Below are 16287 nucleotides of genomic sequence, written 5' to 3' on the forward strand. Positions count from 1 at the left end.
ATCTGAGTAACCTTTAAACAGCACAGACCTCTTTGAGGGGGGAGGGGAGAGCAGCAAAGACGTGCCATAAATACAGTACAGTGACATAGACATCAAACCCACTCTGGAACCATAACAGTCCTTTAATCTGTATATTTAATCTAATCACAGGCAAGATTACAGCAAGCACAGTGGTTGTCTGGAAGGCAGATTTCCTTTTTTTTTTTCCCTGAAGAACAGATTTGATTTGGAGGCCGTCCTCATAAAGATAAGGCTTAATCTTCCACCACCAGTCACTCACTTGGTGTTACTGGTGCATTTATTTAGTCACTGCGGAGATAGTTACTGAAAAATGAGGGATTTGCAACTACGCCAATATGTAAAAATCCAGCTTTGGATATTTTTAGATGAGGTCAGTATTTTCTTTTGAAAAACTATCTTGTATTGTTGTAAATTCAACATTTATGTTAACCATATGCTATAGAAATGCAGTGTTTCCCCAACCATTATATTAGGGGCACAAAATGTTTGATTTGTTCACCTGGGTGTTGTATTTCCATCACTGCCAATCAAAGCTGATCAGAGCTAGAGTCGATATATACCTGTGACGACAGGAGAGTTGCTGTTCCGGGAGTGAATGCCCACTGTAACCTTCCCTGGCATTAAATACAAAAGCCAGATGTTAGTGAGTTTTTTTGTACATTGGGATAGGGGTTAACGACTGTGTATCTGTCAGTAGCTACTTTTACACTGGCTGTTCAAGGTGGGAATTGAGCACCGTTACTCCTTCTCGCCATTCTTCATAAAAGGTGCAATCACAGAGTCGGAGGACAGAGTTGTCGTGCCTTTAAGCCAGCAGCTGAGGTACTAACAGCACTGAATCAATGTCTTGTGTGAAAGGGACAGCCAGCAGGACGGGGCCATGTACACGGTGGGTGTGACATGCTGACCACGTGTTATTAGTGCAACCCACCACCGGAAGATTTAAAAAGCCACTGATAGCAGTTAGCCGCTAACTCAAAGAAGAACAGCAGCCAAAAATGTCTGCAAAATGGGAAAACAATGAGGCCCGGGAATTCCTTAGCCTCTGAGCAGGTTGACATAAGCCAGCATATAACAGAGACTGTAAACGATTGTTACTGACATGGTATGCCATTGTTATTGTTTCTAAAGTGCTGCCAACACATATGTTATATGTCACAGTAGAGGCCAACGCTGTTGTTATACATGTGACGCCCATCACGCCTCTTTTGCTTCCACAATGCCAGCATGCTGTCTAAAATCACACACAGAAGCAGTATGATACCACTGTTGTTTGGCTGTAAAAATGCAAAGGTGGCATAAAGAAGGGACTTTGTAGCAGAAGTATAGCGTGATCTCTGTGTAAAAAGGACTTGTGTTTCCCAGTGCCGATATGATGGAGGTAAAAAATTTGCCTCTAAGATTTTGAGTCACTTTGCACTTTAAAAAAAAAAAAAAAAGCACAATCACATAATTTATGAAACAAATACTTAAAATGTTTGTTGATTGATTTTATACTGTATTGACCACACATCTAACAACATTATCTCTAATTAGTAAGAGAAAAGGGTAATTACGTTACATGTGCAAGTGTTTTTCAAATGCCTATTCACAGCCTGCCGCATGACACAAACAAGGTGTTGCAGTGATGTGGTTACAACACCAACCGACCAGCCTTACACAACCGACTCTTCTAATCCTAACAACCCCCTATCTTCAAATCGAAACTGCTCCGGACAGGCTGGAATCACCCCTCGGGGATTTGAACGATTGCTCCCTCGAGCACCAACAGGCTGACTGTGAGCAGCACTGACTCAGCCTTTGCCCTGAGAGGGGACAGAGAAATTCTCTGAATTCCTGGGAAACCATCAAAGCACCAAGGAGCAGGGCATCCCTGATGCCCCCCCTACACACATACAAAACAACTATCACCACCATGTTTAGATCATATTTTTTGGTGTCTTTTCCTTATCTAATTTCAACATAAAAAGTGTTAACAGTCCTATATCAAATATGTTGAAAATGTATCTCTGCATAAAAGTGGATCTGTGTGGCTGTGGATATTAATAGGCACCTTTGTTGAGGACCTTAAGAACAGGAAATATGATTCTAATTGCAATGAATCCTAAATGCGCATACAACCTACTTAAACCATGTATCTCTTTATCTAAAGCTAGGGTAAAAGACCAAGACCTCTTTTGCCCCACAGGCGGCAGATCGCATTTACTTAGCAACAGACACTCACACTCACATGCACGCACACACACACATACACAAAAAACGCCTTGGATTACAATTTGAGTATAAAGGGTATGACAGAAGAACACGCGTCTGCCGACAGAAGTGGTCTAAAGGCCGTGTGTGAGAAAAGTAAAGTGTGTGTGTGTGTGTGTGTGTGCATCCCTACCCCCAGCCAGCCACACACACACACACACACACACACACACACACACACACACACACACACACACACTCTCTCGTCTGTATCTGTGTAGTAGGAATGAGGGAATGAGGGCAGCGTTGGGGCCCTGGGGCCACCGTCTTCTTCATGAATAACAAGCATTCAGCACAGCAGACAGACTGCTGTAATACAGGAACATACACATACACACACACACACACACACACACACACACACACACACACAAGGACGAGGGCAACATCACAACGGTGATATGTTGGAGGCTCCCCCTGACCACAGCATTATGACAGTTGTCTATAAAGGCTGCAAACATGATTCCTGTTCATTTAATTGAGTAATTATGATTTATAAAAATCATTTTAGCTTTACTGCCATAATAAAGCTGATGTGTACCTGCCTTTATGAGCTGCTAACACCAAAATTACTTCCTGAATTTGGTGTAGAGTTTTGGTGCCCCTGTGGTGGTCTAAATGCTGGCTTAAAAAACTGAAATAAACAATAAACTTTGTTTTGGTAGAGAACTGCTCAAGATTAAAGCATATCAGCACAAAAATGCCACTGCTACCTTCATACCAAAAATATTAGCATTCATGATTTGTCACAAACTGGTCAATATCCCACAGCCCACAGGGGGGTAAACATTGCCGTGGCAACGCAGCAAACACACAGACAGCCACAAACATTCAGGCAGCCATCTGAACGACAAACGGGAGAGAAGCCCGCGCCAACACACACACACACAAGCGTCAGTGCACCGCAGCCGCGACCCAGCGTCACTCTGTCCCCCTATGAAAGGCAGATTGTGAGGGCTATTTCTGGAGGGCCTGAAAGGCTGCGGCCCTGCTCTGGAGCACTGGAGGAAGTGGCTGCCCGCAGGCAGGCTCTGCTGGCAGCATCATACACTCTCCTCTCTCCTCCACACACTCCATCTTGCCTTCAATCTAAGAGGCTTCTATTTCCCCTCTGAGCTTTGTGCAGCCTCATGCAGACCACACTTGCATTTACACTCTACTGAGTGCACCTGTGAGCACAGCATGAATTAGTCACAGCTTTGACACGATAACGGAAATCTGTACTTCAGTACTACAGTGTCTGAATTAAATATTTTATGAATGTTCAATAGTTTTGCCAGATTTATCCTGACTCAGGGTTTAAAGCAACACCTAGGGCTGGGTATTGGTACTCAATACCTTTAAGGCAGGGGTGTCAAACTTATTTTGGTTCATGGGCCACATACAGCCCAATTTGATCTAAGATGGGCCGGACCAATAAAACCATCGCACAGCCTGAGATGTCTCAAGACGAATAAGTGCAATTTCAACAGTTATGTCTCAGTTTTTCTACATTCAGTCACTGACCTTACATGTGCATTTATCCACACATTTCTTGATACAGATTCTTTTGAAGTGAAGCTGCTGATATAAAATATTTTGCACAATGTTCAATATCTTTAAACATGGTCACAACAAGTATTTATTGTTATATCACAGAATTGTATCCTGGTCAGGGTGGAAAAGCCTCTGAAGCAGAATGTTACATGAAGTAGGCAACGTATTGTTTATCTTGCTCCTGAAACCTGGCACCTCTTTATCTAGTCATCTAGTGGGCCAGATTGGACCCTTTGGTGGGCCAGTTCTGGCCCACAGGCTGTATGTTTGCCAGCTCTGCTTTAAGGTATTGACCAAAATAACCCTGTACCAAGTATCAAAACTGCTCCAGTAAAACAACTCCTTCATTCAATCATTTTTGTACCTGGATTCATTACATGTCACACCCGTCAAACTCGCACATCTTTTGCTACTGCAATGCCAGCACACAATCTAAAGTCACACACAGGAGTGGCACGATGCCACCGTTGTGTAGTTCTGTGTAAAAATGAAAAAAGGGGCATACAGAAGGGACTTTACAGCAGCCCTATAGTGCTATCTGTGTGTTAAAAAGAACTTCTGTCATCTCTCTATTGTTGACAAATGAGATCAAGTATCCTTGTAAAAAGAAAAAAAATCTCCCCTAATTGCCAAGGTGAGTGTATGTATTAGAAGAGGGTGTTTCTGGTTAGGGTTCAGGTTATACATATGATGTGATGTGGGCTACTTTTTCTGGAAAAATAATTTGAAATGTTTTAATACTAGAGCCAATATAAAACCTGAGTTGCAGTACAGACACAGAGCAGACAGAGCAGCAGAACATCAGGTGCAGTAAAAGCGAATTTTAACCGTTCATTGCACTGGGTCTAAAAGTTTGCCTCTGCAGCAGCTGCTCTTCTCATCCTTTGTTCTGAACTAATCAGCTTTGATCGGAACCACTTGATCAACTATCCCCCCAGCGACTCAAAACTCCACGAACTGCTGCTGAGAAAAAACAGAATTCACAAAGAGTTCAGCCTAAGCTGCGTTCAGGGACCAGCAAAAACACTTATGTACAATAAGAACGAATGTGAATATAATATAAAAGCTAGTTTTCAGTACTTTACAGTACTGAGGTTAGATATCCAGCTCTTAAGATGAAACATCACTGTCAGTCAGTCTGGCCTCTGGCGTCACTTCATTAACTTAAATCTTAGTATCGTAGTAATCTGAACAAATCTGGTGATAAAACTGGTGCCAGAAGTAAAATATGAAACCGTTGTGCTTAAAGAGCTGACAACCAACTGACACCAATCGCTGTTACAAATCTGTCCCGGTCAGCAATAACAGCACACTGTTTGATGGCTTTTGTTTGGTATCACCCTTAAAGCGTACACATTGTTAGCAATGTGTAACAATGCTCCAATCATGACAGCACTGTTTGGCAGCAACAGAGACAACCTGAGATTTGTAAACAAACACAACAGTCCGCATGCATGCTCGGTCCGCCCTGGGTGCTCCTCTTTGTGTCCTCGCCGGCCTCTGATGTTGTGAATGGTGCTAGCTTGACTGCAAGCTGTAGGGGTGTGTGAATGTGTGTGTAGAAGAGGCAGGGCCTCAGTGGAGGATCTGTGTGCCAGGGCTGTCACTCCAGCCTGAAAACAACCATTCTGCATTCTGTTTAGAGCCACCGCTGCAATGACCAACACTCTCAAACTGCACCGCCGGAGGCACACAGATGGAGCTACAATAGAGCCTGTATGTTAGCGTCTGTGTGTGTGTTTGTGTGAATGCAAGTGAGTGTGTCTCTTCACTGTCTTGAATGAGACCGCCTCACACAGTCGCACACACAAACACAACGCCCCTTTCCTGGTTTTCAGACACACAGAGGGAGACAATCTGGATTCTCGCTCTAAACACAAGTCTCCCTCAGGTCCTCTTGCCAGTTTCCTGTTTGGGCCTCGGACTGCATATCCATTTAGTTGCTGGGGACTCTGCGCAGTGGAGGAACCGCTGTCAAAACACAGTGACATGCTGTGGAGTTTCTCAAGAGACCCTTGCTAAAGGGACCACACCCCGGCAACTATGGACTCTTCCCGACCAAAGAGCAGCCATCTTGGCTCTAAGACAGCTCCACTGATAGTATAACTTAGCATCTAGGTTGAGCACAATGTGAGCAACCTGACACTGTGGAGACAAATGTAGAGGGTGAATGGAAGATTCAAGGCTCTGCCTCCAGGTTACCCTCCTTTAGCCAAGCAAAACTTTCACTCAGTCCTTAACAAGGAACAAGAGCTTGTCTAAAAATCACAGAGAAGGAGGCAAGAAACAGTCCTGCCTGCAGCATGTTCTGTTTGTAAACACCCACAGGGTTTCTGCTGGTGACGGCGCTCTGAGAGGCAGATGAGCAGTGATGATGTCAGCCCTGAAAACCTGTCAGTGCCCACGCTTGCGAAACATTCCACTGACTGAGTGACAACCAGCAACCACTCACACACACACACGTAGACAGGATGTATGAAATATTTAAACACAAGAGGAAACTCCACCGTGCTTCAGAATTCCTGGTATTCTTATGATCGAGGACCGTTCATTCTCGAGTAATAGCCAAATGTTTTTACTGCAAGCAGCACCACAGCTGGGAAAAATTTAAATACAAGCAAGAACTATCAAACACATGCACAAAAATGGGGAAATCTGGGGCATCAGGCTCTAAAGTCAACCCCACCCCCTGACATCTACAATTGATGCTGTAGCAGACACAGATAATTGATTGGTGAACGTGCTTTCAAGGGGAACATACCCACTTATACAATATCAAAATCGCTCTCCATCTTATTTTGGAGAGTTGCAATGACATGTGATGAGCCAGACCAAACAGCCATAGCATAACACAGCATTGTAAGTAAAGACTGTGCAGATACATATTGATCTAACTGCAAAGGATGTACTTAGGAAGTTAATGATGGCTACCAGCGCATCCAATGATGATAATGATGGGAAAGCTCTCAGTAAAGCTATCAGAGATGTTTAACACAATGCCTCCACCTAGAAACTTATTGTAAACATTGAAGCTGCAGTAGTGGGGCAATGCCAACAATCATCATCACTCTTAAGTGTTTGGTTTTACAAGGCATGGGAGCTTTGATCCATTAAAGTCACTGTGGCTTTAATGTCTGGTTCCCAGATGCTTTTTACAGGCTTGTTCTGCTCTGCATCGCATCCAGGCAGGGTAGAACAGGAAGGAGAGTTTCTGCAGCGTTTGCAGTGTCCACGTTATAACATCCTGTATTCACCCCCCACCACTGAAAAAACTACAAGATGCAGTAAGTGCGTTCATGCAATCAGAACGTGATGTAGGTTGCTCCAACATCATTAAGATAAAAGCCAGTTCTCTGCCTGCTTTTAGCCGCAGAGGGCTTGTCATGTTACAATTTGCCTCTTCTGAATAAGTCATAGGCAAAAATCCACTCTATATAAAAGACTCTACCACGTTACAAGCTGCATGCTTCCATTGGATAGGCGGGTTGAATATTTCATGATTAAACGGGCCATTATACTGCGGAGATCTAGGCCAAGGCTCCGGCTGAAGGGAGGGGGGCTCAGATAACGGTCCAAACCCCGTCCCAACAACACAAGGGAACACAGCTCCGGTCTGAGGGGGCTCAGGGAGGGGCAAAGCCATCTGGGTTAATCCACACAAAACACAGACAAAGCAAACAATCTGCAACTCCGCCGAGGAGAAGCATCGATTTCCACTTTTAAAATCACGCATAAAATAAAGTCCAAGCGGAAATAAGCTGTGCTTTCGTGGTCTGGCTGTCCTAAGTAACTACTCAGGACCCTGCAGCCACAACACTGACAACTCGCTACCCGGCAGATTCTGTGTGAAGCCTTGAAATGCCACTTTTAAATGACAACGGTTGCACTGGTACAATTTGTAAATGAGACAACTGGGGAGGATGCAGCTGAAACTGTGAAACGGGTGAATAAATCCGTCTTAGGTCACAGCCGACCAAGCGGCTAGCCAGCCCCCCCCCCTCACAGCTAGCCCGGTTAGCTTTTAGCAAATAAAGTTAGCCTAAGTTTGCTGTCAACAGAGTGGTGCCATTTGTTTTGCTTAAGTTAAAACACGCCTTGAAGTTAAGCACTGCAATGGAGTCGTGCATTCAATGTGTTCCCCTGTCAGAAATGCGGGACAGCAGCTGACAGGCTAGCATTTAAGTACACTAATCCCGTGAGGCCTGCGCGTCCTCGGCCCACAGTTGAAGGCTAACTGCCAGCTGACAGCACTTAGCGTCGGCCAGTTGTGAGTGGCGGCCCGGCCCGTCCCCGCCTCCCTCCCCGCCTCCTGTTTACCGACAGCTAATAATACGCCGTTAAAGCTAGCAGGACAGGCTAACTCCAGTACCCACCTCGCTTGTCGAGGTCGTAGCCGACCACTACGTAGTAGTCGGCGAGCCTGGCCATCTTTGGAGCTCACGGCGACAAGCCTTTCTCGCTAAATCCTCTTCTCTTTTTGCCGTCAACTGTCCATTTACGTCCTACCGGCGATAGACACATCACGGGCAACAGTAGCATCCTTCCAGCTGTACCCCGCCGCCATACTGTCAAGTCTGCCTTGCCCTGACAGCGGAGAGCCGCGAGTCTGCGCACTGAGGAACTTCCAGGGAGGGGCTGCTCGGCAGGAATGTCCCATGTGAGGAGCCAAACCAGCTCAGGGGCCAAAAGTCTGACCAAAACCTATAATAAACCCAACAGAACCGTGACCGTCGCTACAGGGGTGAGAGGTGGTGGCGATTTTAGTGGCCCTAACCCAGGCATAATCGACTTGCTTTTCCCCAGGAGGCACTTTTGCAGAATGACAGCAGGCTGGGGGCTTGTTCATTAAAACATTAATAATAGGCTATTTATTAGATAAAAGTAATAAATGAGGCAAATCCAGCCGCAGCAGCCCTCTATTTTTTAGTGTTTTGTGCATTATTTTACCTTATTTACATCCAAAGTAAAAAAAAATCCCAGTTTGAATCAATTTATTTTCATTGTGAATTAGAAAATGGTCAATGAGCCACCCTGCAACCTGTTGCGGATCAGATTTGGCCCACAGAGGTTAAGTGCTCTAAACTGAAGAGGACCCACAGTAAATGATGTGGCCAGTTATCCCATAGAGATATTGCTTGTCAGAAGTCAAATATTTGGTAGTCTGCCAAGTTAAATCTGGTGCCTTTTAAATCTATTTTTACTTCTTATCCTCTACGTAAAGATGCATAACTAATGTCAGAATTCTGTTGACCCAAAAGGGCTGTCTGACCTACAACAAACTGGATGGGATGAATAATATGTTTGCCAATTGTGCTTTAGAAAGGCGACTCCCAGTCCCACAGTTTGTACTGGTTGCTTAGTGGGTAGGTGTTTGGCTGAGAGTCCTGATTTTGTCGGGGGGTGGTATGTTTGTATGAATGAATGTATGATCTTATCATCATTATATTTAGGTGCGATTAAATTTGGCAAGGCTTCTCTCAAATAAAAAAGATAAAATAAAATCAGTGATAGCAGCATAAAAGACTTCTGCATGTTTCAGAAAACAGACTTTATCTATCTCTCCTTCACTGGGTGTAAGTCTTTAAAGTTTAACTGTAATATATTCCGTTTGTGTTGCAGCCAGACCTTTGATGAAAGATCCAGCTCTAATGTGGATCATGTAGCTCAGCTTAAGTTTTGCTTGGGAATTAGAAGACTGCGTTGGAAACATGTCGTCATTTAAAGGCATAGTTCAGTCCAAAATTGAAATTCAGCCATTAATTGAGTACTCAGTCTTAAGTTTTATAGATGTCCAAACACATGGCCATGGTACCAAACCAATTTAGTTAATGGAACATCCTTTTACAGCCTTGGGAAACATAAAATGTCAATAAGATAGATTTCACAAAACTGTTTGTGCAGCATTAATGCATGTCTCTGTTGCCAAACAATTTCCCAAACTCCAATATTCATCTTTTTTATGTCACATATTTTCCCACTGACAGTCCTCATTCTGGTTGAAACCTTTAATAGCAGGCAGGATGGCATAGTGGATGACCAGAAAAATGTTGAACTTGAAACACTTGAGTTATGCTAAGTAAGGCTGAAGAAAACCTTGGCATGATGCTGTAGTGTCACTTTGAATAAACAGATAACATGTCAGTGGGATGTGAGGAAGGCCTGACGGCCCACATCCGTGTGTCCTGTCCTTGGCTGTCAGCGCTGTAACAGCCTCGAGAGGATTCCAACACTTCCTGCGCTCTGACCTTTGACCTAAAGCGCTTATCACTCTTTGGTTGAAAACAATCCTGAGCATGAGATGTCACATTTTTCTTTAAGAGCCTTGTTTTCCCAACACTCAGTAACAACTTGTCTCCCTTTTTTTTCCCACACAGTTATCTGAGACTCAGGTCTGAGTGAGCAGAGGACAACACTGCTCTGTGATAAACATGGCCTCTGACAACCAAAGTAATGTTAGCAGGAGATAGAGTTCAACTCAAGACGGTTTGTGGGTACTATTTTCAGGGAGTCACACTGAGGTCACTGCTTTGGTTTTGATTCTTACAGTTAATACTGACTGTATCTAAACCTTGAACCGCACTTAACAGGTTGCCAGAGAGACACACAGCAGGTGAAACAGATGAAGATGAAAGCAGACACTCTGCTCAGAACAAGGTCTCTAAGTGGTGAAGTTGTCTTTGCTAGACCAACTTGAACTCTGCAAACGTCCATGTCTTGAGTTACCACTATTGTTGCTTTTGAGTTAACCAGATATGTTGTGTATTCTGGTGGAAATATGTGTTCCTTTTTTATCAGCAGAAGTGATGCACAGAGATACTTTGCATCTCTGCAGCAAGTTATATTTAGTCAAATATACTGGAGGAATGAATGACTTTTACCTGTATTGAGCATTTTTGTGTTGCAGTATTGCAACTTTCACTTAGATAAAGAATTCTAACAACAGAAAAACATGTTTAAAGTAATGGATAGAAATGTTGCTTATTTACTTTCTTGCTGAGAGTTAGATAAGGAGATAGAGGTACCAGCCTGCAGCTGGTTAGCTTAGCCTAGCATAAAGACTGGAAACAGGAGGAGATGGCTAGCTTGGCTCTGACAGAAGTCAACACAGTCTGCCTATCAGCACAGCTAAAGGTGTGGATACAGTCCAAAAATTAACTTGCACAATGTTTTGTGTGTTCCACAGTGGGTGTCTGCAAACACTAACATTTTCATCTGCACTGTCATATTCTTTGGCCTATGCTCAAACAGTCTGTGCAGACATGTTGAAATGATGAAATTAATGTGCGAGCCCTTGCAGATGTGAGGATGCAGAAAGTATAGGTTACATTAAACATAAAGCTTAGCCTACCTATCTGCACAGTACTGCGTCAGCACTACATCCAGTGAGTCAGACTAAAAGCTCACTAATATCATCTATATTTCTACTGGTTGCCTTGCAACCGCACTGTGACAGGAAGACTCCTGGTAGTTAATGTGCCAGGCTAAGAAATGATCCAGCAGATCCCCTTTAAGTTTTATTTTGCACAGATTAAACAAATGATATAAAAGGCACAAAAAGATAATGTCTTTCCTTGTTTTCAGTTTTTATATTTCGCTAACGCTAAGCTAAGCATCTACATATCTAACAGACAAACATTAGAGTGGTATCAATCTTCTCATCTCACTCTCAGAAAGAAAGCAAACAGCGTTGAACTATTCCACTTGCCTCTGATAGACCAGAAAAACTATACAAAAAGCTATACAAAAGTGTCAAACCATACAAAATACGCAATTTAGAAACTTTGAGCTCACTGTGATCTGGACTCACCTCACACAGTTATGATTTTAATGGATCATTTATGTTCACGCATGTTATATTGGCCATTTTTCAACATGTGCTGAGAGCAGCACGGGTAGGAAGGAGTGTAAGATAACCTTGCAAGTACAGAGCTACACTATCTACACTGTAGACTTTAATCAGTGAATGTATGTAAGAGCTTTGCTATTTTAGTATTCTGTCATCATCTCACATTTTTTCTTTTTTGTCACCTTTTATTTCTAGGAATAAAGAAGAAGACAGCAGACGAGGTACCCGTCCCATCACTGATTCTGTGTTATTCAGACAAGCAGCCCAATCAGAGCGCAGAGTCACTCTCTGCAGGATGCAACAAACATGTGACTTCCTGCAGACTAACCAACACACAGGAAGTGGTTTGAAGGCCTCTTGCACATCACTGCTCTTCACGGGGCTATTCCAGCAGTCGAAAATGAAAAAAGCCTATGAAAAAACGCTTCATTAAGCAGGCCTTGCACCCATTAATTCCCCAGAGGTGAGACAAGCAGATGCTTACAGTCACAGAAATGTTCTAATTTTATACTGCCACTGTAAGTTACACTCATGCAGGTAATATTTTAAATGATAAACCACAAACACTCACTTCCCCTTGTCATGTGTCTCACTGCTGTAATTGGAGCTCCTCTCTTTATTATACTGTGTGTACAGTAAACTGCTGTCAATCCTGATTTGTAACTCATGTGTTTTACCCATAACAACCAAGGAAGATGGTCACAGATAGGAAAATATGACAGTGTAATTAATGTGCTATGTCTCCTGTGCAATTCAATAACGGGTATTGTACGCATTGCGAGTTTAATTGAAAGAGCATTTCATATAACCGATCTAGGTGAACATCATTTACAGGGGTACCCCAGGAATTTAGTATTTCACTTTCATATAAGTTGTGGGACTTGTGATAGACCAATTTAAAAAGAATGCTCAAAGCAGCACGGGCTGAGATATGCTCCTTCATGGTTGTTTTGATGAAACTTTGGATCCTACACATCCCATAATGCAACCTACAAAGTAAATGCCCTCGTCTTGAAAGCACCAAACCACCAGTCTGTAGCACAGGCTTCTGTTATACAGTTTGTAATCTCCAAGCCAAGATAGCCAGTAGCACCCCCAGAATTTTTTTATAGGAGTGGCCAAATGGGAGGAAGAGGAAGAGGTAAGGAATCGCTTACTGATACACTTTGGTTTCATATTTTACAAATTACCTGATGTGCATAGACTAATACAGTGCAATTATACAGTACTTGTCACAGTTTTGCATCCCTGGTCACCTGGGGTCTCATTTATAAAGCAATGCATAGGATCCATACTAAAAATGTACGTACAAACAAAAGCCAAAAATGGTGTGCGCCAAAAAATATTTGACAGTATCTACAATCAGGATTCCACCTCACCATCTCCATTGCCAATTTCCCATCTCCAAGGTAAGTTTCTCCCACTACGTCTGTTTTTATACATTACAACTTTTTGTGGGAAGTTATGTCCGCCTCGTTCAGGCTTCGTATTGTGCTTACGCAATGTCTATAAATGAGACCCCTGCTCTTTTTTGAATGAACAGTCACTCAGCCCTCAGTCAGTAATTTTCCTCTCATCCCTCCACCACTCTGACCTGCCAAGCAATCACCTGCTATTCTTTTCCTGCTCCTGCCTGTCCACCACGCCCACCTCAGATTGCCAGATTGTTCTTCACCACTCATGGAAGACTCACCAGTGCTTAATTCTGGTCTGATTTCCTGTTCCGACCCTGCCTGCTTCTGACCTGCTTATTTTGTCCGACTCACAGTAAACACCTCAGCCTTCTGTCCCTGACCACAAGACCTGCCTCTTGGTTCCTGTTTGTCTGTGGCTGCTTAGCGTTTTTATCTGACAACACCGACGCCACAGTGTGAGTGTTTCAGTCAGCTTACCTCTGGTTTCCTGTGGTCCAGAGATGTTAATGTCACCACACTCACCATTGTGTGTGCATCCTGTGAGCACTCACCTGTTAGCCTCTCAACCCTCTGCCTGGCCTTGACCTGCCATCTGCCTGCTCCCTGCTGGTTCGTCTATTTCAACTGTGGATTTTGACTGCTTCCTCGACTACATCCCCTGCCTGCTTCCCTACGGTACCACTGCCAGCTGTTTAACTGAACTGTGGTTGTTGTTGGGCTAGTGCCCCTGCTCCCTTGCCTGCCCCTCGGCCCGGTTCGGCCTGCTAAACCAGCCGGGCTGCCAAAGACTTTGTGGAGAGACTTTGCTGGAGTGTTAAACTGTTTTATGTGCTGTTAACGCGCCCTGCTCTGTACCTGCTGAGCTGTCTCAGAAAACACCTTTACAAGCTGTTCCTTGTTATCTATGTGCTAGTCTCTATATACAGACTCTACATTCAGTGAATATAGAGTCTGTAGGCAAACCCCGGAGATCTTGCCTCCGGAAGTGGAGCGGAAGAGCCCTGGTTTCTGGTTGTAGGCTGTTTGTAGTCCGCGTGATATTGATCAATCACATTTGAGCCGGCTGCAGTTGTTGCAAGGTTAAACGGTCCGTGCGGTGAACTAACGAGGTGGAACATGATTGGCATCACTGCAAACTCTGAATCCACCGCAATGGTTCAGCATATTTACTTATATATAAACAGAAGTCAGAAACGGAAATTCGCCTCCTCCGCTCATGAAAATAAAGAAAACGCATTGAATGAGAAGGTGTGTCCAAACTTTTGGCCTGTACTGTATATATTTTTTTAAAGATTTTTTTTTGGGCATTTTTGCCTTTAATGGACAGGACAGGTAAGCGTGAAGGGGGGAGAGAGAGATGGGGGATGACATGCAGCAAAGGGCCACTGGCTGGATTCAAACCCAGGCCGTTTTATAGTATAATATCAATACTTGTGGACAGGCATCCACCCTGCCAAAGTTCTTCAGCAATGCACTAAATCCCACTACATTGCCAAAAGTATGTGGACACCTGAAAACTACACTCATGTGTGATTGTGGAATATTTTATCAACTACGGGCATTTATGTGCTGCTATAACACCAGGTTTTCGAACCTAGCTGCCGGGATTTGCTCTCATTCAACCACAGGAGCATTAGTAATGTGCTGGATGGGGCTGCCATCAGGGCTCTGTGCAGGTCACTCAAGTTCTTCACCACCAAACTGGGAAACTCTTTCCTTTACTGAGCTAGCTTTGTGCACACAAGCATTGTCATGTTGTAAAGGAAAGGGTCCCCCACCCCCAAACTACTGCCACGAATGTGGAAGCTCAGTTTTTTTCACAAGGCACTGTGATTTCTGGGAGCTCAGCTGTTATCAGCCACTTCTGTCCTTGGCCATCATCTTTCCCACACTGAAATCCAATCTTTCATTTGTCCACAAAACTGGCAGAACACTGTCCTGTTAGCTCCCTCCTCCCAGGTCCACCCTCCTCTCACACACCACTGCACTGGTGAGCAGCCATGCCAAACAAACTTGACTGAGAGGGCTTGGACAGAGGCAACAAACTCGCTTGTACACCATCTCAAACAAGAAATGTAAATAAAGATTACTGTGGCAGCCAAGAGGATGCTAATAGCACGACAGTGGGAAAATGCCTCCAAATTGATTCTTCATAGGAACTTAAGGGTGACTTGCACAACAATTACTTCAAAATCCAAGGAGACGCCTTGATAAGTTTGTTTTTGTTGTCCAAATATACTGATGAATAATATTGGTTTTGTATTTTGGAAGTTAACTCAGTCTGGTCCTCATGGGAAGCATCTTAACAGAGTCACTCTAAGCTGGAGCTGCTTTTCAGTGTATTCTGTTGATGTGACATGAGGTTCACTAGGGGGCAGCAATCATTAGACTACCATCCTCCTGTTGGAATAAACCGAACCCAGTGAGTTCTCAGCTCAGTCCAAAATACCCATAACTGCAAGCACATCACAGATATTAACACAGACATTACAGTCACTTTAGAAAAGCTGCAATTTATGTCCACTTTGTCTGACTTTATCCTTTATTTATGTAAGGAGGGAGAAAGAAGTGCAGGCTTTGCTTCTGAGGGTTGGTTTATTTTGCTTGAATCACCACTAAATAAACCAATAATAATCAGGAAATCTTGCTGAGACTAAGAATTATTGTTGTAAAATGTGGTTTTCAATAATCGGCAGAGAGTAAGAAACAGTACAGGACAGACAGATCTGTTATGATGCAGGGGATATAACACCAGTGTCACTGCCCACGTGCTGCTAAAGTGGAGACCTGAGAAAACAGTCGGTTTTCAGCCAGATCAGATGCTGCGGGGAGGAAATACACACATTTTGGATAAAGTGTTTTTTAGATTCATGAGCTGGTAGTTTCCTCAAAAACAGGAGAAACCAGACGTTTTCTCAAAGCAGCCACGAGTCCTCCTCAAACCTGCAGGTGTTTTGTGTTTGTATATGGTGTCCTTCAGCTCAGCCACTTCAGGTCACATTTCCTCTGCTCAGATGATTGATTTGTTTTGTGTCTTAAACCAACTTAACTCAGGGTCAACACACTTTAGCATCAAGCTGCTGCTTATGTGCCTTTTTGACGTCAGCCTTTCCAAAACACATCACAGCACAACTTTCCACACATGCTGATGCTATTTACCATACAAATTAAAGGGTTGGTTCATTCAAATTATAAAAGTTGTGGTATCTCGTTTTG

At 43.6% G+C, this 16287-nt stretch overlaps 1 protein-coding gene across 8 annotated transcripts in view; it reads right to left on the bottom strand.

Moving 5' to 3' along the window:
* Positions 1-8415, bottom strand: part of sbf1 (SET binding factor 1) — an 86501-nt gene extending 78086 nt beyond the window's left edge. For 7 of the 8 annotated variants that reach the window (XM_033614747.2, XM_033614744.2, XM_078164993.1 and 4 more), the window contains exon 1: positions 8184-8415. In XM_033614747.2, coding sequence (XP_033470638.1) covers positions 8184-8238 — 55 coding nt within the window. In that variant the 5' untranslated portion in view covers positions 8239-8415. The remainder of the gene's footprint in view (positions 1-8183) is intronic. The other variant, XM_033614746.2, reaches the window with a different exon arrangement.
* Between the last annotated feature and the right edge of the window lie 7872 nt (positions 8416-16287).

This window comes from Epinephelus lanceolatus, chromosome 23, assembly GCF_041903045.1.
Source record: "Epinephelus lanceolatus isolate andai-2023 chromosome 23, ASM4190304v1, whole genome shotgun sequence".
NCBI classification, from domain to species: Eukaryota; Metazoa; Chordata; class Actinopteri; order Perciformes; family Serranidae; genus Epinephelus; species Epinephelus lanceolatus.